Source organism: Acanthopagrus latus, chromosome 24 (assembly GCF_904848185.1).
Source record: "Acanthopagrus latus isolate v.2019 chromosome 24, fAcaLat1.1, whole genome shotgun sequence".
Taxonomy (NCBI): Eukaryota; Metazoa; Chordata; class Actinopteri; order Spariformes; family Sparidae; genus Acanthopagrus; species Acanthopagrus latus.
The window spans coordinates 14,104,397-14,127,956 of record NC_051062.1 but is presented as its reverse complement, the minus strand read 5'-3'; the positions used below and the strand labels follow the sequence as shown (position 1 = coordinate 14,127,956).

The 23,560-nt window shown below is 41.7% G+C and overlaps 2 protein-coding genes across 5 annotated transcripts in view; both read right to left on the bottom strand.

The window, feature by feature from the left end:
* Positions 1–1,272: 1,272 nt before the first annotated feature.
* Positions 1,273–18,499, bottom strand: nab1b (NGFI-A binding protein 1b (EGR1 binding protein 1)). The gene is made up of 8 exons (XM_037091074.1): positions 18,364–18,499; positions 10,776–11,578; positions 10,544–10,677; positions 10,332–10,383; positions 8,724–8,843; positions 7,275–7,443; positions 4,591–4,743; positions 1,273–4,289 (listed from the first exon to the last, which is right to left on the bottom strand). The coding sequence occupies exons 2-8, from the start codon at positions 11,574–11,576 to the stop codon at positions 4,213–4,215; spliced, it is 1,506 nt and encodes a 501-aa protein (XP_036946969.1). The 5' UTR covers positions 11,577–11,578; positions 18,364–18,499; the 3' UTR covers positions 1,273–4,212.
* A 34-nt stretch (positions 18,500–18,533) lies between these two features.
* LOC119015220 (major facilitator superfamily domain-containing protein 6-A-like) overlaps positions 18,534–23,560 on the bottom strand; it is a 37,450-nt gene continuing 32,423 nt past the window's right edge. Inside the window, exon 9 of one of the 4 annotated variants that reach the window (XM_037091032.1) lies at positions 18,534–18,670. The gene's annotated coding sequence lies outside the window, so the exon portion shown is untranslated. Of the gene's footprint in view, positions 18,671–22,403; positions 22,538–22,621; positions 22,781–23,560 lie in introns of those variants that run through there. The other 3 variants (XM_037091031.1, XM_037091029.1, XM_037091030.1) reach the window with 3 other exon arrangements.

Here is a 23,560-nt window from a genome sequence, read left to right as displayed (position 1 = left end):
TCTCAGTTAAAGGAAAAAAAGAGAGAAGAAAAAGAAGAAGAAAAAGAAAAAGAAGAAGAAGAAAGCAAACAGAAGACAGAGAAGCTCCTTTAAAGGAAGCTGCACTGTCCTCTGATGGTCTGAGTGTGTCACCACCGCCTCCGTCTACCTGCTTCTTCTTCTTCTTCTTCTTCTTCTTCTTCTTCTTCTGCTTCTTCTTCTTCTTCTGCTTCTTCTTCTTCCTTCTGGGATTCACGAGCAGTTTTCGGCGTCCCTGCTGCTGGATGAGTTCAGATCCTGCAGCCAGGACTCAGCTGGTTTTATGAGCACGACACTGAAACTCCCCCAGCTCCTCCCTGCAGCGAGACACTAATATGTAATTTACCAAAACATTATTATCACTGCATTATAGTGTTACACAGACTATAACCTATTATCACTGCGCTACAAAGGCCTTCTCTGCCCCATTAGTCACTGCACCTCTGACTCGAACAATGGCTGCAGAAGATCCGTCTGGAGCTCTTTAGCAAATATTATGTGAATAATTGGAAATTACTGTCACCAGACATCCAAATATAAGCCTTTAGGATAACCTCAGGCCAGAGTTAGCACCCAGAAATCACTTTTCACCGGCAGTGTCGGGTTTAACGACCACATGTGAGCTTTGGGCTTCAAAAAGCTGCCAGATTTGGGTCGGTTATGTTTGGATTTAAGTCACTTTAGACTTATATTTAGGTCCAGTTAGCAGCCTTCAGCGAGCTTTGGGCCGAGTCGAGTCAGAGTACTTCAGTCAAACATGGACCAGGTCGGTTTTGTCCCATTAACGTCTGACTGGTTCAGGGCGGTTCTGTCTGTATTTAGGTCCAGTTAGCAGCCTTCATGCTTGTTTTTTGTCAGTTCGGCACCAGGAGTTGGACCAGAGTTCTTTCAGGTCCGGTCCAGCATCCGAGGCGTGCTTTGGCTCATGATCGGCTGTCAGATTTGGGACGGTTACATGTGGATTTCAGTCATTTATTGTTTAAAATTAGCTCATGTAAGCAGCTTTGAAGCTAGTTTTGGGTCAGTACTGGCACCTCGTGTTGAGCCTAAACACTTAAAATCTTTAACCATCTATAAATAAAATGATCTAATCGTTTGGCTCAAGTTCCAACACATTCTTGCGTGTTAAAATTTGAGTTTAAATGTGAGCAGACTGTCTTTTAAGCTGTAAAATGAGACGTTCTCATCATCTTAACACACATGACAGGTTTCCCGATCGATCTGAAGACATTGATCACAGAACGCACCTCACAATAGAGTTCAAAAAAATAAAGTTTAATGTTTATGTGCTGTATAACAAATAAAATATATTAGTGTTTAAAAAACAGGTGCATAACTAGGTGAAGCCTAATCTATCACTTTACAATAAACAGTGAGGAGAACAGTGATCAGTGAGACGGCAGGTCAGACATGCGCTATCCTCCGAAACATCGCACAACAGTCACGCTAAAACTAGGCCAGTGTTCGACCTGCACCTCCGCGACGTCACCGGCTAGTTCAGCTTTAGCAAACGAGATTCTTTTTTTTCTCTTCTTCTTCCTCTTCTTCTTCTTCTTTTTTTTTTTTTTTTGTTACAACAGATCACAAATCCTCTCTAGTTTCCTCTGATGGAAAAATGTCTTTAAATACAAATACAGTGACTAAAAGTGAGACGACACACAAACATTTCCCAAGTCTTAGGTGAATTCCCACCCTGAAGTTCATGACAGACGTACAGTTACCGAGCACAGAACAGAACGATGGATCCATACAGAATGCAAATTGACTTATTACTTACATAAATATTGCATTGGTCTGTCATTACGCTGAGTGAGACTAAACTATCTGCAGGGGAGTCGGGGGCGAGGACACTGAGACCAAGTTGTCTTATCATCGTGGAGCAAACAGACGTATTTACACATAAAAACACAGTGAACACTTATTCGTTATGCATTTTACCTCTAAACAGCAAAAACTTTGAAATATGCACTGATGGCCATCACAGGTGGATTAAACACTGTTAAGAGCTAAGGCTAATCAACATTATCATCATGTAAAGCATGTTTTTATATACCAGACACTTTCACACTGTTGTATTTTTTCCTCAATGACACTTAAGAAGTTGTCTTTTTTTTTGTTTTTGCTCTACACATAAACACTGTATTGACACCAAAAAATCTACAGCAAAGTTACACTTGACAAAGGAAAACCCTGGTTGAGAGATTAGGCTAGCACTATTTGTTATCTTGGTACTATTTACAGACCCCGGGCTGCTGCTCTGTGACGAGCAGCAATAAACAGGAATTTTGCTTTTTCGCTGCCGCTGTAGAGAAACCACACACCTGCGATCTTTAATATTTGATTCTGTCTTTAGTTGGAAGTTTTCATGCTGCGTGGATTTTACGACCTGTGGGGCCGCGCTGAAAGCTCGTTGGATCACTTCTAAATAAAAAATAAAACACAGGCTTGATTCCTGAAATACTCCCCGCTCGCAGATGCGTGGTTTCACTTCAACAGCAGTGTTTTGCTAAATTACAAAGTGAAATGAACCAATTAGCTCAGCCTCTGGCATGCCAGCCCAGCCATCCTGCCAAGACAAATGACAGAGGTACCCTGCTGTTATTCCACAACAGCTCCTATACATCCTCTGCTTATATTACCTCCCATAAATATACACAAGACAAGAGCGAGGACGGGAGGATTAATCCCGCCTCTCCTGTTTTCCCATTTGATGTGAACGACAAAAAAAAACTAACTGCAACAGGGGCTGAGTCCTAACTCCATCTCCCTACAGTACTTCTACACCTTCGGTTTGAGTTACAGTACAAATGCAGACACCTACGTTAGATTTGGGAGAAAGACGGAGGCTCAGAGGACCTGCGGTGGCAAAAACTGCTAAATCTTTGGCTTTTGCTGCTAAATTTTAAGATCGTCTCACAGTCGTCAGGAGTTTAAGTTGCCTTGTAAAGATCTGAAAACTAAGTTCCAATTTTGGGACACGTTGATGACTTTTTAAAAATACATCTTTATATATTTCTATGTATAGTTTGCAACAACTTATAATGGCAGCTATATTAATAATCATTATGAATGCTTTGACACACTTGTGTATCTTTAAAGGACCAGTGTGTCAGATTTAGTTGCATCTAGCAGTGGGTTAGGGTTAGTGACAGTGATGGAGTGTAACTCTTTACATTTACTCAGATACTTGACATAACATTCGTAATCTTATATATCGGCATCAGATCTGATATTTGGCCAGGTTGATAACGCCAAATTCAAGTCAAGGCCAAGTATTCGGTTAAAACATACACATACATGTATGTATTTACTTTAATTTGCACATAAGTACATTTACCGCAAGAAAATTATGGCTGGCTTTCTTTTTAACCAACATAACATTTTGTTTCTGGACCTTTTCCTGTTTTGGTTGTTAAAATATTTCCCTAAATTCAACACACTGGATCAATAAGATTGTACTTGAATGGGTTCCAAGCTAAATGCTAACATTTAGCATGTAGCTTTAGCCATGGTCACCATCTTAGCTAGCACAGCAGTGTTGTTTTCTGGATACAATGGCTTCACAAGTTCCGGAGGAGAAACAGTGGACACTTGAAATGGTTTGAAATTTGAAATTTTAGATTTCAGATTGGCAGCATCAGCAGCTTCAGTTTTAGCGTCCAAGTGACTAAAGGAAGTCTTAAAATATTGGCTGTATGGTAGTTATATAAAGTGGTACAGCGAGGCTGAACCCACCACAGCCAACATTTCTGATTTTATCTCGACTCTGAATCTACGCTTGAGTTAAAACTCAGCCCCGGAGTATCAGCCTTCAACCTGGCTGTCCAAAGAAAGCAACAAAAAATACCACCCAGGCAGAGGTAAAGAGTATACAAATGTCTGCAACAGATCACTCTTAAATTACAAGTACATCTAACGTGTACGATTAATCAACAGACAAAGACCTGTAGAGCACTGAAGGACTTCTCGACATGCTCTCTCGGTGCTTTGGCAAATACCTTTTAAACAAAAACAAAACAAAAAGACAAAATCAAAGAAAAATAAATGCTATTCATGAGGCAACATTGGTTGTTAAGGCTCTACTGTGGCTGTGCTTGCTTAGTATCTATTGACGGGTAGTAACTGCATACTGTCAAGTGTGAGTAGAATGAATTGAGGGTTGGTGTGAGGGGTTTCAGGGCGAGGCAGGAGGCACTATGTGGAGTCTTCCGGCTCTGACTTGATGGTCTTCTTCTCTGTGTGGTTTGATGCTCGCTGCGACGTCCCGTTTTCTAAAGACAAAAATAAAACAGGGTATCATCAGCAAAGAGGTTTATAAAATGTAGAGTAATTACTGTAGAACATGTGAACGCTGTACATGTTTTGATTCTATGTGCAACGTCCTGGTTTCTGGACATGAACACAAGGATAATAACAATAATAAGGTATCGTCAGCATAAAGCTTTATAAAACTGCAGTTCTCAGATTTATGTGCAACATCCAGCGTTCTGAAGACGAAGACAAACATAAATGACGGTATCGTCGGCAAAGAGGTTTATAATACGTGAGAAAGTGTTGAAGGAACTCATGTACCTGTTGCTGGTGTTTTGGTGTCGTCTGTGTTGTTGCTGTTGTTGTTGTTGTGGTTGTGATGGCGCTTCAGTTCATTGGCTAGCTGCTTGCCCAATGGGAGGTCGCCTTCCTGCATGTTCTGACTAACCACCCGCAAGTTGATTGGCCGTTCGTCTGGAGGACAGAAATACACAATAAACACTCAGCACTTCATCACATGCCTCAGATTCAGCTCTTCCAACAGCACATTATTAACAAATTATACAAAATAATACTGAATTCAATGGTATTATCATCAGTCAGAATGAAACTGAAGTGAATCCAAAGCAGACATCAGCCCAGATGTTGTTCAAACACCAGCTTTGTTTCACATGTTCAGTATTCCCAGTGGAAACGCAGCCTGTGTTTGAGCGAGTTAAGATGCTGTTGATCCCTTGTGTTTGATTTTTCACTTCCTCTGAGAACAAGAAAATCAGAAGGAAAGAGAGAAACAGGAGGGAGAATCTACTGTAAATGCAAACAAGAATCTCAGACTTAATATCTGAACAGCACAACAGTTAACTGTCTCACATGCAGCGCTCCGCAGATATTTAATGTTGTTATCCCCCTCGGTGATACAGTACGCAGTTTATTTTCAGACGCAGTGCAAAAACAACGCACTGTCTAATTTAATGTTATCTGAAAATAAACTGCGTACTGTATAACGGAAGCAGAGTGTTACAGTCTGTCTCCATACCGACCGTATGCCATGAGTCATCTCACCCGCACCAACACAAAGTATATTCGCCCGGGCAGCTTTAACGTCAAATACAGTCTTAACATAGTAGACTGACATCTTATCTTATTTATGAATAATTTAATGTGAAACAACACATAAATAGGTGGATTAAGACATGGGATTAAAAAAACAAGTTCTCACTAAAAATAATCTTTTTGTTGAATAAGAACATTTATGTTTCCTGTGACAATAAAAATAATAAATAAGCTCTACTGCTTCTTAATCACCAACAATCTGATCAGTCAGACATTAATTTTAATTTTACTAGCTTGTTAATTAATACAGTGTGTGGGCTGGAACTTACAAAAAGTCAAATTTTCCTTTTATAGTACTTCACTACGTATTTCCAATCAGGTTGTCATCTAATTCAAATATGCAGTAATTAAAATCAGCAGTTTTCTTTTCCATTAATCAACTAATTGTCGCAGCTGTGATCCGTTGCTGTGGACTGGATTAAAAAAACACAACTCCTGACCTCCATCATTATAATGTTTAGCCATTCTCTCCAAAAAACCATTTGTAGATTTGTGGTGATACTGAGTCAGTTTTGCTTCTTTAGTCGAGCTGTTCTTAAACTGAGGATGTAAACAAGTGAGGACAAACAGAAGGAAACAAGAGTTACAGTATAGAGAGGACACGGCGGGATAAAGAAGAGAAGACGGTGTTACAGGAGAGAGGTGGAGAAGAAAAGAAATGACAAGTGACGGAGAGAAGAAATAAAGAAAAGGGACATGAAGAAGAAAACGAGGAAGGAAAGCAGAGAAGAAGAGGGGGAGGAGAGAGAGAGGTAGACAGAGAGAGAGAGAGAGAGAGAGACGCCCCCCTCCAGGCAACTGGCTGGAGGTAAACAGTCGTGGGCGTGATAATTACAGGTGCATTGTGGGATTTGTGGGAACAGCGATATAATGAGCTGTCGGGAGTGGGTGAGGGAGGAAAGGGATGAAAATGAGATGAGGCCCTGAGGAGAAGTAAGATCCTGAATAATGATGTTTCTTTTCTTCTTCTTCTTCTTCTTCCTCGCTCTGTGTTTGAAGAGTCAAAAACATTTTTTTTAAAAAGTGACAGCTGCCACGACCGGCTGTGGAGAATCAGCACCTTCATCCGTTTGTGACATGAAGTAAATACTCTTCAAATTAACCTCCGACAAACATCAAGTCGCATTAAGCTCCGATTCAGTTTGTCTCCTGTCGAGCTTAAAAGACGACGACGGGCAGCGATTAGGCTGAAGGCGGAACCGACAGCTGGGTGTGTTTCTTCTGATCGGACTTTGGGGGCAGCAGAGAGCCACTTACAGCTCAGCAAAACAGAATTCAGCTGAGACGAGACAAACCAAGGTGAGATTTATGCTTCAGTGGAAACTTTAAAGACTCGTTTAGGCTTCCAGAGTTGCTGAGAAACAACAAATATTCTTCCTCAGACGAGAGACGTGAAAACAGATCCACGGACAGCAAAGTAGCTCCAGTGACTCGTCTTTGTCAATAATCGGTTTCAGTTCGTAAGAAAAAGGTCAACTGGCCAAATATTAAACTGTTTTGATAATCGATTTAAAGGTTCGAGTAAAAAGCCTAAATGATCTGACTCCAGCTTCTTAAATGTGAATATTTTTCTGATTTCTTCCCTCCAACAACTGAATATCTTTGGGCTGAAGTCATTTATAGATCCAACGACTACTCCATTCACCCAGAAAAGAATCGTCAGATTGATCGACAATGAAAATAACTCTTAGTCGCAGCCGTCGCTACACACTTTTAGGAATAACCCTGATAGCAACTCAGGTAGAGTGATTTTTAAGTTGTTTTAGGGGACACACTGAGACAAAAGCTGCCATCAACATCTTTTGTAAACGTTCTGAGCATAAAATACAACACGTCTTATTTCCCAAAGCTGATTCAAACTCCTCTCCGCCGGCTGCTCGTGCTCTACGTACCTTGGCTGTCTCTGCTGGCGTCGGCGGCCGCTCCGTTGGTGTTCTGGGCGTCGTTGAGGTACTTTAAGGCGGCGGGGGGGATCCTCCAGTCCAGAGCCTGGAGCCGCTCCTGGACTGCAGCGTCCTGCAGGATCTCCATCTGCCGGGCCAGCAGACGCTCCAGCTGCATCTGAGGACGCAATTTTAATACCTCAGATTGTTTCAGAGACAAATTTCTGTTTCACTTCCGCTGCTTCTGAGTGGACACAATCCTCACAGATGTAAACGCAAACTGTCCGAGTGACACCCGTGGACGATCGCTTACATGCTGCCTGCAGGAGAATAATCCCTCTCCAGGCAGTCGGCGAGCGTGCAAACAGAGGAGGACTCAAACCCTCAGACTCTGAGGAAGGGCAGGAATAAAAGCAGCAGTGATATCAGCTTATTGTCAGTCTGCACATCACTGTCAGCTCACATTATAATGGGACGAGCTGCAGAGGAGCGTCTGGTACGAGCGGCAGCTTCAGACGGCCCGCGGTGTGAATGCAGCCATGAAATCTCTTCTTCTGCTGCTGAATGCGATTTCCGAGAAATCACATCAAACAGACGACAAGTGTAACTGCAGCCGCACGAACAGCTGATCAACAAACAGCTCGTACACAGACACATGAGAGCAGACGTGTTCACACATGACCAAGTGAAGCAGCGCGCGTCACGTCAACATGTTTCCTGCGTAATTGGTTATCATAAAGCTCTCCTCCTACACTCCGGCTCTAATTAGGAACAAGCCACAGCAGCAGAGAGGCACTGGAAACCAATAAAGGACATTACTGGGATCAAACTGGATCCTGCTGCCACAAACATCTGCTGGCACGGGAGTCTGTCTCCAGATCTGTTGCTGGTAATCCTTCAAACACTCATTCTAACATCCCATAATATGTCACCATCTTGTTTCTTTACATTAAAATGGAAACAGTATTATGCAAGAAACCCCTTTTATATACCACAGGCAAGTTAGTAGGATCTCTTTAAATCATAGCAAATTTAAATGGAATTTGTTGAAAAATGAAAAGTGACTTTTCTTTGTTTGAAAGCTCTGGAAAAAGCTAGCAAGTGGCCCTTGAGCGTACTTCTTCTTCTGCTAATTTCTCAAGTAACTAAATAAAATGACTTGTGTGAAAACGCTCTTTTATCTACATGTAAAAAAACAAGAAGGTTAAAATTCGCAGTTAGCCGGATTTCTTAAAATCGTAAGAAATTTGAATGGAGTTTGGTGGAAAAACGGGATTTGGATGATGAGGATCACATTATTTTGTGTTTTTTCTGATTGTTGTAAAGACAACAACCAACAACATGTTAGTCCGTCTCACAATACAGTCTGACTTCCTGAAACACGTCTGTGAATTTGGGATTTTGGGGGAGTGTAACAGAATCAAACGGCATCAGTTTCTCTCTGGGTCGTCGGCCTACCTGCAGATTGCGTCCGACGGTTTCTTCTCCTTTCGACTTGGCGCAGGCCAGCTGCTCCCTCAGCATCTCCTGCCTCATGTGGATCGCCTGCAGCGCCTCCTGGATGTCGAAGAAGTTCTCCTGAAGAATCACAGAGAGAAACGTTCAGCGTTCGTCTAATTTCTGTCTGTTTCAGATTAAAACTTTGAGAAGAACGACGTGTTTTTCCCCCTCATGACACTTGATTAAAGGACAATTACACACAGATTCTAACATGTTTTGTGATAGATGTGTTCTGATATTAGCTGGATTAAAAAAATCCTTGTAGACTCGTAAAGAAGACTTGAACATTCATGATTAGTTTTATTGTAATTATTTGGTATTTTGTGATGTTGATTATGTGTTATACCTTATTTTATTTTTAAATAACGTTATTTTTAATCTACTTTAACTCTGTTTTTGTTGCTTTAATTTATTAATTTATTCATATTTTGGTAACACTTACAATAAGAATCATTAATTAAAGATAAATTTGAACATAGTTGATGCTAAAATGCTTTATAGACTATTCATGAAGTAGTTGTAAAGGTTTATAAACATACGTTGCAACTTTGCAATAAATAATTGGTTAATTATTGCTTTATAAATTATTAAATTGTTTAATTAATGATAAATTTACTTGTCATTAATGATGATTCTCCACTTGAATTTGTCGTATAAGTTTATAAAGACTGTTTTAGAATAGAAAGTGTAACATAACTAAAGCTTATGTATTAAATAAATCTGCTATAATCACACAGACTTTTGTTAATCCAAAAACTGGATCATTTATTCCAGTAATGTTTGTATTTCCTTTGATATAAAACAACAACCGACAGAACAATCTGGACTTTTTGTGAGTTTGGGCCGACGGTGGATTCTGGCAGTGGCTCCGCCCTCCAGTTTCAGTGAGCAGGTGTCGGTTCATCTGCGGCTCCTCGCCTTCGGTTAGAATCCCTGCAGAGTTCGCAGCCACCACATGTTTTCGATCATCGGTTTACAAACTGAGAGGAGCCATTCAAAGACGAAACTCGGAGCCAAGTGTGTCAGCGGAGGAACGCTGAGAGATCGCTTTGTGCTCCGTTCAAGGCCGGTGCTGCTGTGTCCGGTCTGTTTCTGAGCGCTGCACACTGAGCAGCGCCATCTGCCAAGCAAGTGTCCTCTAATCTTAAGTTTTAAATACCGAACCAAAGAGTCAGCGTCAGGACTTTGTTCAACAACCAAATTTAAAGCCATGATTGTAGTGAATTTAAAGGAGGAGGGGGGGTGGTAAGACGTGTTTGTGGAGACAGACAGAGATATTGTTGACAGGAAGTCGGGAAATCTTCAGCCGTGTTTGTGGAAACTAAAGCTGGTTGTTTTTTAAGGAGACCTCAGGATGATTTCCAGCTGCGTTTGTGGTAAGAAAAACAAATATTGTTGATGGGAAATCTGGAAATTTGCAGCCGTGTTTGTTGAGACTAAAACTGAGTGTGTTAACGCGACAACAAGACGTTTCCAGCTGCGTTTGTGGAGACCAAAACCTGTTGTTTTCAACATGACCTTGGAAAATCTCCAGCTGTACTCTGACTGCAGGGATTTTTCTCTCACCTCTGTTTTAATCCTTTTAGGGGACGGCTCGTCTCTGTCTCCACAGCGAGACCTGCAGGGAAACATCAGGAAACACACTTTAGGACTTCATGCATCAGACGTATTCAAACACAAAAATAAAGATTCTCATCCAGACATCAACAACACAGCTGGAGTCTTTAAGACAGGAACGACACTGATGTTCTGAAGTGTTGAACTTGTTAAGCTCTTACTTGCTGGTGCGGTAGGTGTACTTGTAGGTGACTTCTCTGGAAATCTGGCGGGCGAGTCCAAACAGCTCGTCTCGACGCGTCAGCAGAGCCATGTCCCTCATACAGAGCTGAGCCGCCGCCTCGTTAACTGTCAGCTGCACATCACACACAGTGAGTCGGGTTAGTTTGGGAAAAAACACAGAATCAAAACCTCAAACAGGACAAATTCTCCTGTCAAACATGTGAAGTGAACCTCGTGCAGCGTCAGGTGTTTGCCGTCCCTCCTCTTGGAGTCGAAGCGTCCATAGATGGCGCTGTATTTACGGATCTCCTCTTCCCTCCGCGGGTCGTCGTCGCTCATTTCAAAGATGTGTCCGATCATCTTTGCCATTTTCTTGTTGTTCTTCAGCTGCTCTTTGACCTCAGCGAGGTCGGCCTTAGGAAGTCCCGGTGCCATCCTGTCCACACACTCCAGGACGGACTGGACCGCTGCGGCGTCCAGAGCCTCTAACGCGTCCCTCGGCGAGGACGGGGAGCCGAGGTCTGACGGCGACAGGCTGTGCTCGCTGTCGTTGCTGTGGCCCGACCAGAATCGAGCCTCGCTGCTGCCCTGCAGAGGCGACCCGGCTGACACTTTGTCCCGCGCCACGTCCAGCTTCCCTGGATCGGAGCAGGCAGCGGCGACGCCTTTTGGCATCTTGACGCTGGCGGTGTTGGCCCGATCCTGCCCGCTGAGCAGCGTGGGCGAGCCCTCGGGCAGCTTGTAGACGGGGATGCTGCAGACCGGCAGCGACGTGAGCGGCTGGTTGAAGATGGCCGGGTTGGTGACCCAGTCCCGCAGCGCCTTCTGCAGGCGGCGTACGTGCAGCGGCTTGCTGGCCATGCCGACGAGGGCCATTATTTCAAGGAACTCCTCCTCCCCGGCCTCGCACAGCTGCTGCACGTCGTCGCCGCCCTGCTGGATGAAGGCCTCGTAGTAGTAGAGCAGGTTGGCCCGCTGCAGGATCCGGTAGAGCTGCAGCTCACCCAGGGTTCTCGGCAACACCGCTGCCATACCTGAGGGAGGACGAACAACACGTTAATAAAAATGAGCTTCTTTTAACATAAAGTTCCCACAAGGAGCTTTCATTTGTTGGCTTTATCTTTGTTTCGGTGCCAACAGAGCAGCTTCTCTCCTCAACTCATCCTCAGCATCATAAATCCTAAATAATCAGTTTCGGAATGAGACTCAAAAAAATCAACAAATTGGACCTTTAAGGCTGAATATCTTGCCCAGTCCTTCAAAAAAGTCGGATGTAGAAATGTCAGATAAGTCATTTGCTGACTGAAATCCTCCTGCTGGGCACCAAATGGTGAGAAAACCAAGCTATGGATAAGTCAGGCAGACACTGATCCAAGGACATTTACTCCGAGGCGATTTGCCTTTTTCCCGGTTGTCACACGGCTCTTAACAAAAAGTAAAATGCTCTCTCTGCATCCAGAACAAAAACAGCTCTTGACCTTGGAGACAGATTGACAAAAGAAAAAACGTCACATTTGTAACTGAAGCAACGACAGAGATGTAAAAAACATCGACCTTGAGTCTCTTTATCGTACGTTCTGCACCAAAACCCCGGCTGTGCGCTGACATGGAGACACGTTTCTGTGAAACTGTAAAGACTTATATTTGGACTGTACATATGACTCTTGGCAGGTGCATGAGTGCAGTTTATCAGGCCTCAGCAGGTGCGTAAAAACGTTCAATTTGGCGACTAGATGGTCGACGTTTCCATCAAGAATGCCACGAGTGCCTGACATTTTTAGAGTGATTAGCACAGGTGGGATTTCTGCTTTCAAACTGTTTTTAATCAGCACTTTTACAGGTGTGAACGTGAACACGTTCATGTTTTCTCTCATGTTAAAGGGATAATTTCCTGATATTTCTTGCAGGAGTGCACAAAGTAATAAAATGCTGAAAGTATGGTGTTTTTATTTTACTCTTACTATTTTAGCTCAAGGCAGATTCCACATTTGCAGCACCCCGTGAATAAACCCTGTTCTGGATGTATCTTTGGCTGTTCGCTGCCCTGTCAGCTCGACAGATTAGTATTTATCTTCGAAGGCGACGCTGTCATTCACTCTGCCTCCGATCCCAAACCCCTTACAAAGCACAGAAACACTCACATCCGTGCCAAATACGTGTCACTTGCCACCCTGAATTTTGAGAAACAGCGAGCGGAGGTTCTGAAAGAGGCTTGTTTTTGATTCTTCCTAAGTGCATGTGAGGCCCTGCGGAGGCCCAGCTAACAGAGGAGTGGCAGTCAGCAGGCCCGGGTTGCTGGGAGGACCACATGCCTCTCTCCACCCCTGCAGGATGTGTAGGTGGTGGGCTCGCCTCGCCCAGAATAGGCCCAGCGAGCCAGGCAGGCCTCGACGAATGACAAAGACAAACGCTGCCTGAGAGGAGACGGTGACCATCGATACTTCAACTTTAATCCCGACTAGAACCACAAACGTTACTGCTACTGATGTTGCTAATACAGATTTTGCTGTCGAGTAAAGTTCAAATCTGTCAGGTTTGAAGAATAAGTTCACCCTAAAAAATGTAAATTCAGTCATTATGTCCTCACCACCACGCTGACGGAAATTCAAGTGAAGTTTCCATAAAACATCTCTGAAGCTTCACAGCAAAACAGCGTTGCAGCACTCTGCTAAACATCTGAAGTAGCTTGGCTTGTTTTAAAACAGAAAAAAAAAACAGAAGAAAAACTCAAAAACTTGATTAAAACTTTGCCGAATTACTTAATTAGCACTTCCTGTTTTCAGTGTAGTCATGGATGTATGAACAACTATCTCTGGATTACTTTGATACTGAAGAAAACTTAAAAACAAGCTTTTTCTAAGGCAAGTTCTGCATGTATAAGGGATTGTTTTAAAACAACCAACAGAACATGAAATGGCTGTTTTGTTGTGAAGCTCCAGGAATGTTTTGTGGATTATGAAACTTCACCTGACTTTCCATCAGCATGAGGGGAAGAAACAAGGACTCCATCAATCAGGTTGGAAATCTTCAAATAAAGACCGTCCCTACATGTGCAGAACTTGCCTTAGAAAAATCATGTTTTTAAGTTTTCTTCAGCATCAAAGTAATCTGGTGATAGTTGTGTGAACATCCATGAGTTCACTGGAAACAGGAAGTGCTAACAAGTAATTCAGCAACATTTTACTGGTTTAATGGTTACAATGAATTGCAAATAAATGAGTATTAATTTGTGAGTGAGCTCATCCTTTACACACTACAGCAGTAGCTGTAAACAATTCACTGGTTAGGATTTAATAACAGTAGCTCCCATTAAGGTTTTAAAGTCGATCATAACCTTTCTAACTTCTGTTTTCCATAAATATGTATATTTATATATGTGTGTGAATCATTTTGCACAGATTAAGACGTAGTTAATGAGGTAGTCATGAGGGGGTTGGATTTAATAACTGTTTACTTCGTCCTACTCCTTTTCAAGCATGTAACTTGTGTTACAGAGTTTCTTATTGTCGAGGTTTTTCTGTCCTCTCGTTATAATTTTGTTATTCTTAACTCATTTTTCGTAACACAGGTTGTTTTTATCTTCAGTCTTCGCCGTCTGAAATATATCCACAGCACACCGTTTGACTTTTTCGTCAAGCTGCTGACCTTTAACCTGCACAGCTGCTGGATCGTGAAACTACAAATATGGAAATACGATTCTTGAAATTACAGGAAACAAATGAGCAACTGAATTAACACGTCGGCAACTCAGTGATTAAGAGTCTCTATTTTAGCTTTTATTCCGATCAATGATCATTTGGTTTGTCTGAAAACATAAAATCAAACTAGATTTGCAACGATTCGTTGATCAGTTGGTGATATTTGAGTCCAAAAGTCAAAACTCTAAATAATATTTTCTGGTTTCTTTCCTCCTCTGTGACGATAAACTGAATAACTGATGACGTCACCTTGGGATTTTTCCACCATGTTCTTTTACTTTATAAACCAAACAACTGGTTGATTATTCTTGAACAGTTCAACATTAAATATTGCCTTCAAATGGATAAATTTAGGGTAATTAGAGCAACAAACGTGGATCAGAGATCTGAGGTGTTAGGATTCGTTAGCACGACCGGATCCAACTCAAAAAGAAGAAACTAGAGAAACGACTTTCCAGCAGCTCAACCTGCTGAATTTTCCATCTTTATCACCACATTGTTGTCCCGCCTGCGTCAAGCGAAGCGTTCGAAATAACATGAGGGTGAAAGAAAGTAGTGACACAGCGGATTCACTGTGGGAACCTGATCTCATGTGAGGCAGGAAGCTCAGCGCGAGCATCGTGATGCAACAAGTACAAACAAGCGGAAAACATGACCATTCAAGTTCAGACTAAAGGTCAGCGACGAGCGGAGAAAGTTGAGGATCACAGAATAGATCTGGTGAAAATGTAGGGCTCGAAATTCGGTTGAGATGTCTTCTGACTGGAGTTAAATGTACTTTTACAAACATTTATCTGTATCCAACATGTCGCTGCAGGACAGACGCTGATATCATCTCAAGTTCCCCATAATGCCACGAGACACGTCTACGAACCGGCCAATCAGAGGACGACACGGAGAGACAAAGACTGAACAAAATGGCGTCCAGGGGTTGAAGTAACTAAATACTCTGAGTCGTGTTGGAGAAGAACACTTTGTTCTTTCACGTCAGTATCTATACATCGCGATCGGAGGGTTGTCACGTGTCTTTTTCCGAGTTTTAAAAAAGGCGGCGAACACTTGAAACAAACTCGCTGGTGCAAAGTGTTGTCTCACGGCTCGTACGCCTCTTCAGGACATCCGGAAGACATTCTCAGTCTTTCAGGCCGTCTTTCCTCCGTGACATCACCGGCGCTGCACTCGTTCGTACATGTGAAAGGATATAAAAGAAGCTGACGTAGTCGCGCTGAACTGGCCAGTGTTAAAGAGGGCGTGGCTGTCGGTTTGTTAAAGGTTGTGGCTCCATGACGAGGAAGGTTTTCCTGCCGTTTGTGGCGCAATCACAGATTTTATTAGAGCCATTTCACACAGTGCGGACCTGCGAGATCGCTGCACAGAACGCAGGAGAATCGTCTTGTGTCTCTGGTTCTGTTCCAGTCTTGAATTTGTGGATTTCTGGTTTTTAATCACGATTCAACAGAATTTTTCACAAGGCTCAAGATGTTTGTGGGTTAAAGGTCAGCAGCATGATGAAAAAGTGGAAGAGACGACTTTTTAAAGGAGCGTCTGTTGAATAGTCTCGATGTGGAAACACCTCACAGGAGCTGCTATGTTTCTGCTGCTCTAGATTACGTTTTAAAGGAACAGTTCACCCAAAAGAGAAATCTGAACGTGTCGTGCTGATGGAAAGTCAGGTGAAGTTTCCACAGAACATTTCTGGAGCTTCACAGTTACACAGCAATCTTTTAAACAACCGAAGTAGATGGAGACTTGATTAAAAATGTGAAAAACTCCATTAAAATGTTGCCGAATTACTTATTAGCACTTCCTGTTTGCAGTGTACTGGTTAATGTACACACAACTATCACTGGATCACTGTGAGACTGAGGAAAACTTAAAATACAGATTTTTCCAAGGCAGGTTCTGCACATGTGAGGAGTGTCTTTATTTAATGTTTCTGAACAGATTAATGGAGCTCGTCCAGCGTAACTGAAGCACAGAGATCCTAAATTTGAAAAGAGACTTTTAACTTAACAGCTACAATGTTGTTTTTGGTTGTTTTAAATCAAATCTCCAGCTTCTTCAGTTGTTCAGCAGAAAGCTTCAACTCTGTTTTACTGTGAAGCTCCAGAAATGATTTGTGGAAACTTCACCTGACTTTCCATCAGCACGACACTGAAATGTCACCTTTGGGTGAACTTTGCTGCTTCTCTCTGACACGTGACAGTAAATCAAACATCTTTTCATGTTATTCTTTACATTTTCAGACACTTTACAGACATAAAACACACAGAAGTTGTGAGCCGCAGCTCTGCAGATGATGATTAAACAAGCAGATGTTGCTGCTTTACTAACTGAAGCTGCTGGTTTCTTCACAATAAAGTGCAAATAAACTCATAAACTGAACGACTACATTCAGCCGCTGTATGTAACATGTAATCCCGCTGCAATAAAAGCACCACAGCGTGTTTCTACTAATAGACGCTGGATTCACTTAATTCACTGAGGAAACACTGCAGCCTCACAACAGCCGTCTGCACAAACACTCACAGCCTGCCATCTTACTCCACTTTTATCACAGCAGACGTGTGTGTGAGTGTGTGAGTGAGTGTGTGAGTGTGTGAGTGTGTGTGTGTGTGTGTGTGTGTGTGTGTGTGTGTGTGTGTGTGAGTGTGAATGGCAGCCTCTAATTTAAGTCCTGCTCCACAAAGCCAGTTTAGCGAGTTCGCCTTTTCACCTGGAGGAGCGAGGCGTGCGCTGGCACAATGGCGGCACACACACATACACACACACACACACACACACACAATCACATGTAGGGATTATAGACACACACACACACACACATACAGAGGCGGATATGTGTGTGTGTGTAGTTTTCCAGGTGAAGTGCCACGCAGCAGCAGCAGACCAATGAAGAAGACTTTGACTTCACGGTGGTTCAGGAGGTGTGTGTGTGTGAGTGTGTGTGTGTGTCCTCACAGCACATTAACATCACAATTAGCGCGATTATTGATTGTGTATTGATTAAAATAACATCATGCCACTGTGTTCCTGCAATAATTCCCCGAACAGTGTTTCTAATATGACACTGTCACATGTTTAACTCCAATAATCTGGATTGAGTTTGTGACTGTTTGTTGTGTTTTCATCTCTAATATTCACGTGAAGTCTTCCAGTTTGTGGTTAACTCCAAAAATATGCACAACAGAGTCTTAAATTGAGCTTCAGGGTGTTTTTATCTTTATAACAGTCACATGATGTCTCACAGTTTGTGTTTGGAGCTCAATAGTGAGTTTACAATTTTACTTTTACATTTTTTGGCACTTTAACTCCAAAAATATGCTCATAATCTACAATTTTAATGCAAAAGAGCGACTTTATTTGTGCTTCAAGGTAACTTAATCTCTCTAATAGTCATATAAACTCTGTTTGAGGATCAGTGGCGAGTTAACAAGGAAATTGTCACCTTCCATGACACTTAAACGCCAAAAATACGCTTAAAATCTAAATTTTTCATGCACATGCGTGTCTTTAACTGTACTTTCTGCATCTGGAACCATCTGATTGTGACATTCTCAAATTTTCTGTCCTTGCAGCTTCAAAAATATGCGTATGATCAAATTCTGCATGCACACAAGTGTCTCTGACTGAGCTTCAAGGTGGTTTAACCTCTCTAACAGTCACATGCAGTCTGTGTTTGCTGCTTTGCAGCTCACATTTTTTGGCACTTCAACTCCAAAAATATGCTCATAATCTATAATATCAACACACAAAAGTGTCTTTAAATGTGTGTCTCCATAATATTCACATACAGTCCTGCAGTCTGCGCATGGAGCCACTTCAGCTCCAGTAATATGCTGATAATGGAGATGTATCGTGCACATGAACGCTGTTATTGCACTTTGAGGAGTCATGTACCGTCGGACAGCTTCGGGTCTGGAGCCCAGCAGCCACTTCATCATCACATTTGGCGGTTGGAGCTATTTTTATCTCACAATATTTCATAGTATTTCTCTCTAACACACACGCAGGAGAAGTTACAGATCTGGCTGTGATATACTTATAATAACTGGACACACACACACACGACTCCAGGATCAGATGTTCAGCAGCACATGCAGGATTAGATCCGAGCCTACCTGGTGAGTTTCTGGCCCCCTTTGGTCCGCCCTGGTCCAGCTCTTCTTCTTCTCTGTCCCCTTTATTGTGGACTGTTTGTCAACACAACGCCTGCTGGCTGCCTGTCTGTGCAGAAGGAGAGCCCGCAGAGAAGGGATCCCCCCGGAGGAGCCGCGCCGCGTAATACCAACACAAACGTAGAGGATCAGGAAACAGAAGAATAACGTCCAGAACCAGAACCAGAACCGCCACAGAGCTGCCCTGCGTGTCGACACTCCTCTCCTCTTCCTCTCCTCTTCCTCTCCTGCTGGAAACTTTTTCTGTCTCCTGCCGCGAACAGAGAGAGAAGCTCAGATATCAGAGAGAAAGAGGCGCCGCTGACCTTCGTGCGTCTTCTTCCTCCGAGTGTGTGTTGCGTGTGTGTGCGGGTCTGATGATGATGGTGAGTGTGCGTGCGTGTGTGTGCGTGAGTGAGTGTGTGTGAGTGTTTGAGTCCTCTCCCAGCGTCTCTCCACTCCCCTGCACTGCTCATCACACCGTCAAACCACACGCAGCCGCAAACACGCACTTCCGGCCGGCGCCGCAAAAATAAAAGCACTGGTAATTATGCGCATCTGAGGCTGGATGGTGCAAATACACGTGAATATATCCTCAAAATTATACAATATATAACCAAATATAATCAAATACATTCTTTCCTGTAGGTTCATGTTGAGCTGCATATATTTTATTATATTTTTAATTTGTTTTATGTGTTTAAAGTGTGAAAAGTAAAAGTACACGACAGAACAAGATGCTCAAAATGAAGATAATATTGATTATTTATAATTATAAAAAGTAAATTAATCTATAATCCAGCTTTTTTATATGTACATTGAGCATATGTCAGACGTAAAACCTCGATTATCAAAGCAACTAGTAACTAAAGTTATAAATACTTTTAATAAAAAGCATCCAAAAGTCATACTCGAGTAAAAATAAAGATTTCATGTTGAAATTTTACTTTGGTAAAGTAAAAGTCTTAGTGTGTCTGATATTAGATGTAGTTCCAAAAGCACAAATATAATTAACACATACATATATTCCTGTGTGTGTATACTATCAACATGAGCGTTTTTTTCTTTTTATGTAATCTGATGCATCTTTTAATCTACATGTAGTGGAGCAGAAGTGTAAAGTAGCAGAAAATTATAAACACTCCAGTAAAGTTGAATTCTCCATGTGTGACTGTCACTTTTACCGAGATAATATTTCAACACGATATCTTTACTTTTTAACACAAGTATGACTTTTGGGTACTTTCTACAACACAGATTATAAATATTTAGTTGCAGATTTCAGGCTGCATCAGAGCCAAAGAAGCACTATTTAAAAATAAATTACATAAAATACGTTTATGTTTGATACTGTATGTAAATATCAGTATTTTTTAAATCTTATTTGTAAATTTAATATCAGACTGACTTTCAGGTACTTTCAACAACACTGCTTGATGCACTTTGGTACTTTCCACCACTGAGGAGATGAAAAGTACATTTACTGTGTGTACATTTTAATGTGAAAGTACCTAATCAATACTGCATGCCTGTGTTTTATAATACCAAATCTTCGAGATGAATATATATATTTTACTTTGTCATATTTTTCCATCACACATTCATGATTCTGGACTTTTCCTTGTCAGTAAACCTGAAACGTTTTTTTGTTGTCATGAGCGAGTGCAGATGCTTTTATTTTGTCAGCGCTTCCTGTCTCGCCTCGTCCTGACGCGTGACGCTTCACGCGCGCAGCAGAGTGGGATATTCCGCGCGGTTGCCACAGAGCCTCTCTCTCTCTCTCTCTCTCTCTCTCTCTCTCTCTCTCTCTCTCTCTCTCGCCCACGCTGCACCCTGCGTGACGCAAATCCGTGCGTGGGCGGACACACGGGGCGTGGGAGGCTTTCTGCACGGAATACCAAACACAGGCAGGTTCAACACCCACAGAGCCTCAGAGAGCCGCGGCAGTGTGCGCACTTCATGTTCTCTAACTCAATTATTACCGTGCACGTTATTTCATTATCTGTAAATATTGTCAGAGCCGATAGTCGATAGATAATCTATGATCTGATGATCGATGAGCAGCTCAGGAGGCTCCAGCCTGCCTGTGAGGGAACACAGACACACAAACTGTACTATACATCTACACACTTTCCTCATGCATCTATTTATATTCGTGTTCATACGTGTATTTAAAGTAAATATTTATAAGTAGAATGTGTTTCTTTGTATACTTTGTCTTTACCCATGAACACTGGAAGTATATATTTATACACAATGTATGTTTTCTATATGTGACATGTGCGTTCTCTTATATGTAATATATGAAACTATATGTGCTACACAGAAACTACATAATATATATTTTCTTCATGTATAATTTCTGCATATATGTACAATGTAACAACGTGTACTTTTAGTATATATATATACACACACAGTATGTATAAATACTGTACATAATGTATACATATAAATATAAATGTGTAAATGCTTTCTTTATTGATATTCAGTATTGTAAGTATACTCAACATTAAATACTTTCTGTAAAATGTATAACATGTATATTTTCTACATGCACATATATTTTGTATATATTTATATATGTTGATGTACAATGTGTCCTAATGTACATTTTATATATGTAACATATGTAGATGGGCGTCGTCTTATATGTGTGATGTACTACGTGCATGTAAATTATCGTTAACAGTATATTTACTCTCTATAAATCATCTTTATATGTGTATGTTGTTTATAGGCGGATATTCTACTGCATGTACTGCACAGTAAACTACATATGTATATTTTCCTCATGTGCTTTTATGTTCTATATATAGGTTTGTGTACATATATATGAATTTTCTATAGTACAGAGTAGACCACCACATTATGCCTGTGAAGTGCTGTATGTTTAATGTTTTCATACGTAAAATATGTATGTATGCCGTCTCAAGGCAAGTTGCAAAATATTTTATGACTATAATTTATTGACATATAAACAATATATATATGTTTTTATGTGTGTAGTGTTTTTATCTCTGTTTTCTTTGAATTCGTGTTCATATGGAAACATTTTTGTTAAAAGTATATTTTCTATACACACTCTTGTGTTGCAGGTGTGTATTTTTGGATGTATGTGTAGATATTCGTCTTATACATCTATGTTTATATTACGTAAATCTGTGTTTTTGTATTTATATAATATGTGAGTGTTTCAACATGAAATATGTTTATTTGCATCTTTGTTTATATACTTTTTAATATTTAAACATGTGCATATTCAGTCTCATCTGAGGTGTTGGAGCATGAAGTTCATGACTGAGTGTTTCACAACGCGGTAAGTTCAAAGGTCGACTCATCAGCCTCTGTGGCCTTTCAGCTGCAGCTCATTGTCTCCGTCAGTAAACGTATTGATGAGAGACCGTAAGATGGTTCACAGCTTTAATATACATTACTGCGAGGTCACAGCGATGACCTGCATCAGCTGCTGCTTATTGCTGCTTTGTGGGCGAAAACAAAACAACATGTAAACTACTTTTGTGTTCCCGTCTGAGCAGAGATGTTAATACCACAGCTGTGATTCAGACGAGTCGTAAGGTTCTGTGTTCTGGTCGACGGTGACAGGAAGTAGACAGATTTAGAAAAGATGAACAAAATATTTCCATACCGGCGACCAGAATATCCTGCAAATTCAAAACATTTAGACCCAGCGCGTCAAATGTTATCTGTGTCATATCGATGTTTGAATGTGACACATCGGTGTGTCATAGTGGTCGGTGAGTGACGTCTCTACAGGTGGGTTTGCTCACGTGTGTGTGTGTGTTTCTTGTGTGTGTGTGTGTGTGCGTCAGTGAAACAGCCCGGCATGCAAATAGTCAATTCAGATTTCACAATTTTACAATCAGAAGCAACATGCAAATGGTTTCCAACGCAGGGAGATGAGTAGCAGGAAGCCCTCTGTGTGTGTGTGTGTGTGTGACTAGTTATATCCAGAGTACTTTTACTCACTGTAAGTTCACTACCACAGATCACCACGCTGCTGTATGTATCGGAGTATTTGTAAGACTTGTAGTAGTTGAAGTGACCCTGCTGCTACACTCGTACATCTCATATAAGTGGAGGGTGATTTTCACTTCCTGAATTGTCAGCGTAACACCTAAACCACCAAGAAAGAGGTGAGAGGTCAGAGGTCACAGCATCCATGCAGCTGAAGCAACTACAGGAAAGTATCAGTTAGTACGTGCATGCGAGATGAAGCCTAGAAAAGCGAGTCGAGAGCTTGTAAACGTTGGTCCCCTGACATCAGCGCTCGAAGCGAATCCCCACACGATCGCTTCGCCTGCATGATTCCCCATCAGCGAGCTATTCCGGGGAATTAGGCCGCCACCAGTGGAACACCCTGGGGATGAAACCAGGAAGGCTTTTGTAAACCTTTCCCCCCTCCGCACCTCCCAAAACCCTCCCACCTCCACCACCATCCCACTCCGAGCACAGCAGCCGAAAACGTAGAATAGAATGGAAGAAATATGATTTACACTCAAGGCTGCGGCTCCTTTTATGTGTCTTCAAAAGCCCAAATGATAAGAAAACTAGTATTTGTAGAGTGTGTGTGTGTGTGTGTGTGTGTGTGTGTGTTTGCGTGGGGAGTGACGGGGGGGACTGCTTGCTTTTCAGATCCTCTAATTAATTTCTGAAGGAAACTAAAACAAATATCAAAGCAAAACTGCAGATTAGGTGGAATTTTAAAATCCTGCAGGAGTTTCATGCTGATAACAAGGTAAAAAAAAAAAAAAATCCCAGGTGAGCTGAAATCTGATATTTGTTGGAACATATTAACTCAGTGAAGAGCACTGAAAACATTAAACTATCAGAATGTTTTACTGTTTGTGCTGTGTGGGAATTAAATTATCAAAAAGTACAATCAGGTTTGCAGAATTATTTCTCCAGAATTAATTACAGAGATCCTCCACTGAACATTTGAGACGAGAAGCAGAAGTGACAAAGAAAGCAGATGCTAGCTTAGCTTAGCACAAAATCTGATGTGACTCTGGGTGTTTATTCCTCCAGTTCTGGAGAAAGCCAGGTGCAGATCCAGACCGACTAGAGGAGTAAACACCCAGAGTCACATCAGATTCTGTTCTGATCCGGATCCGTTTGGCTTCAGACTCCAGGATGTAAA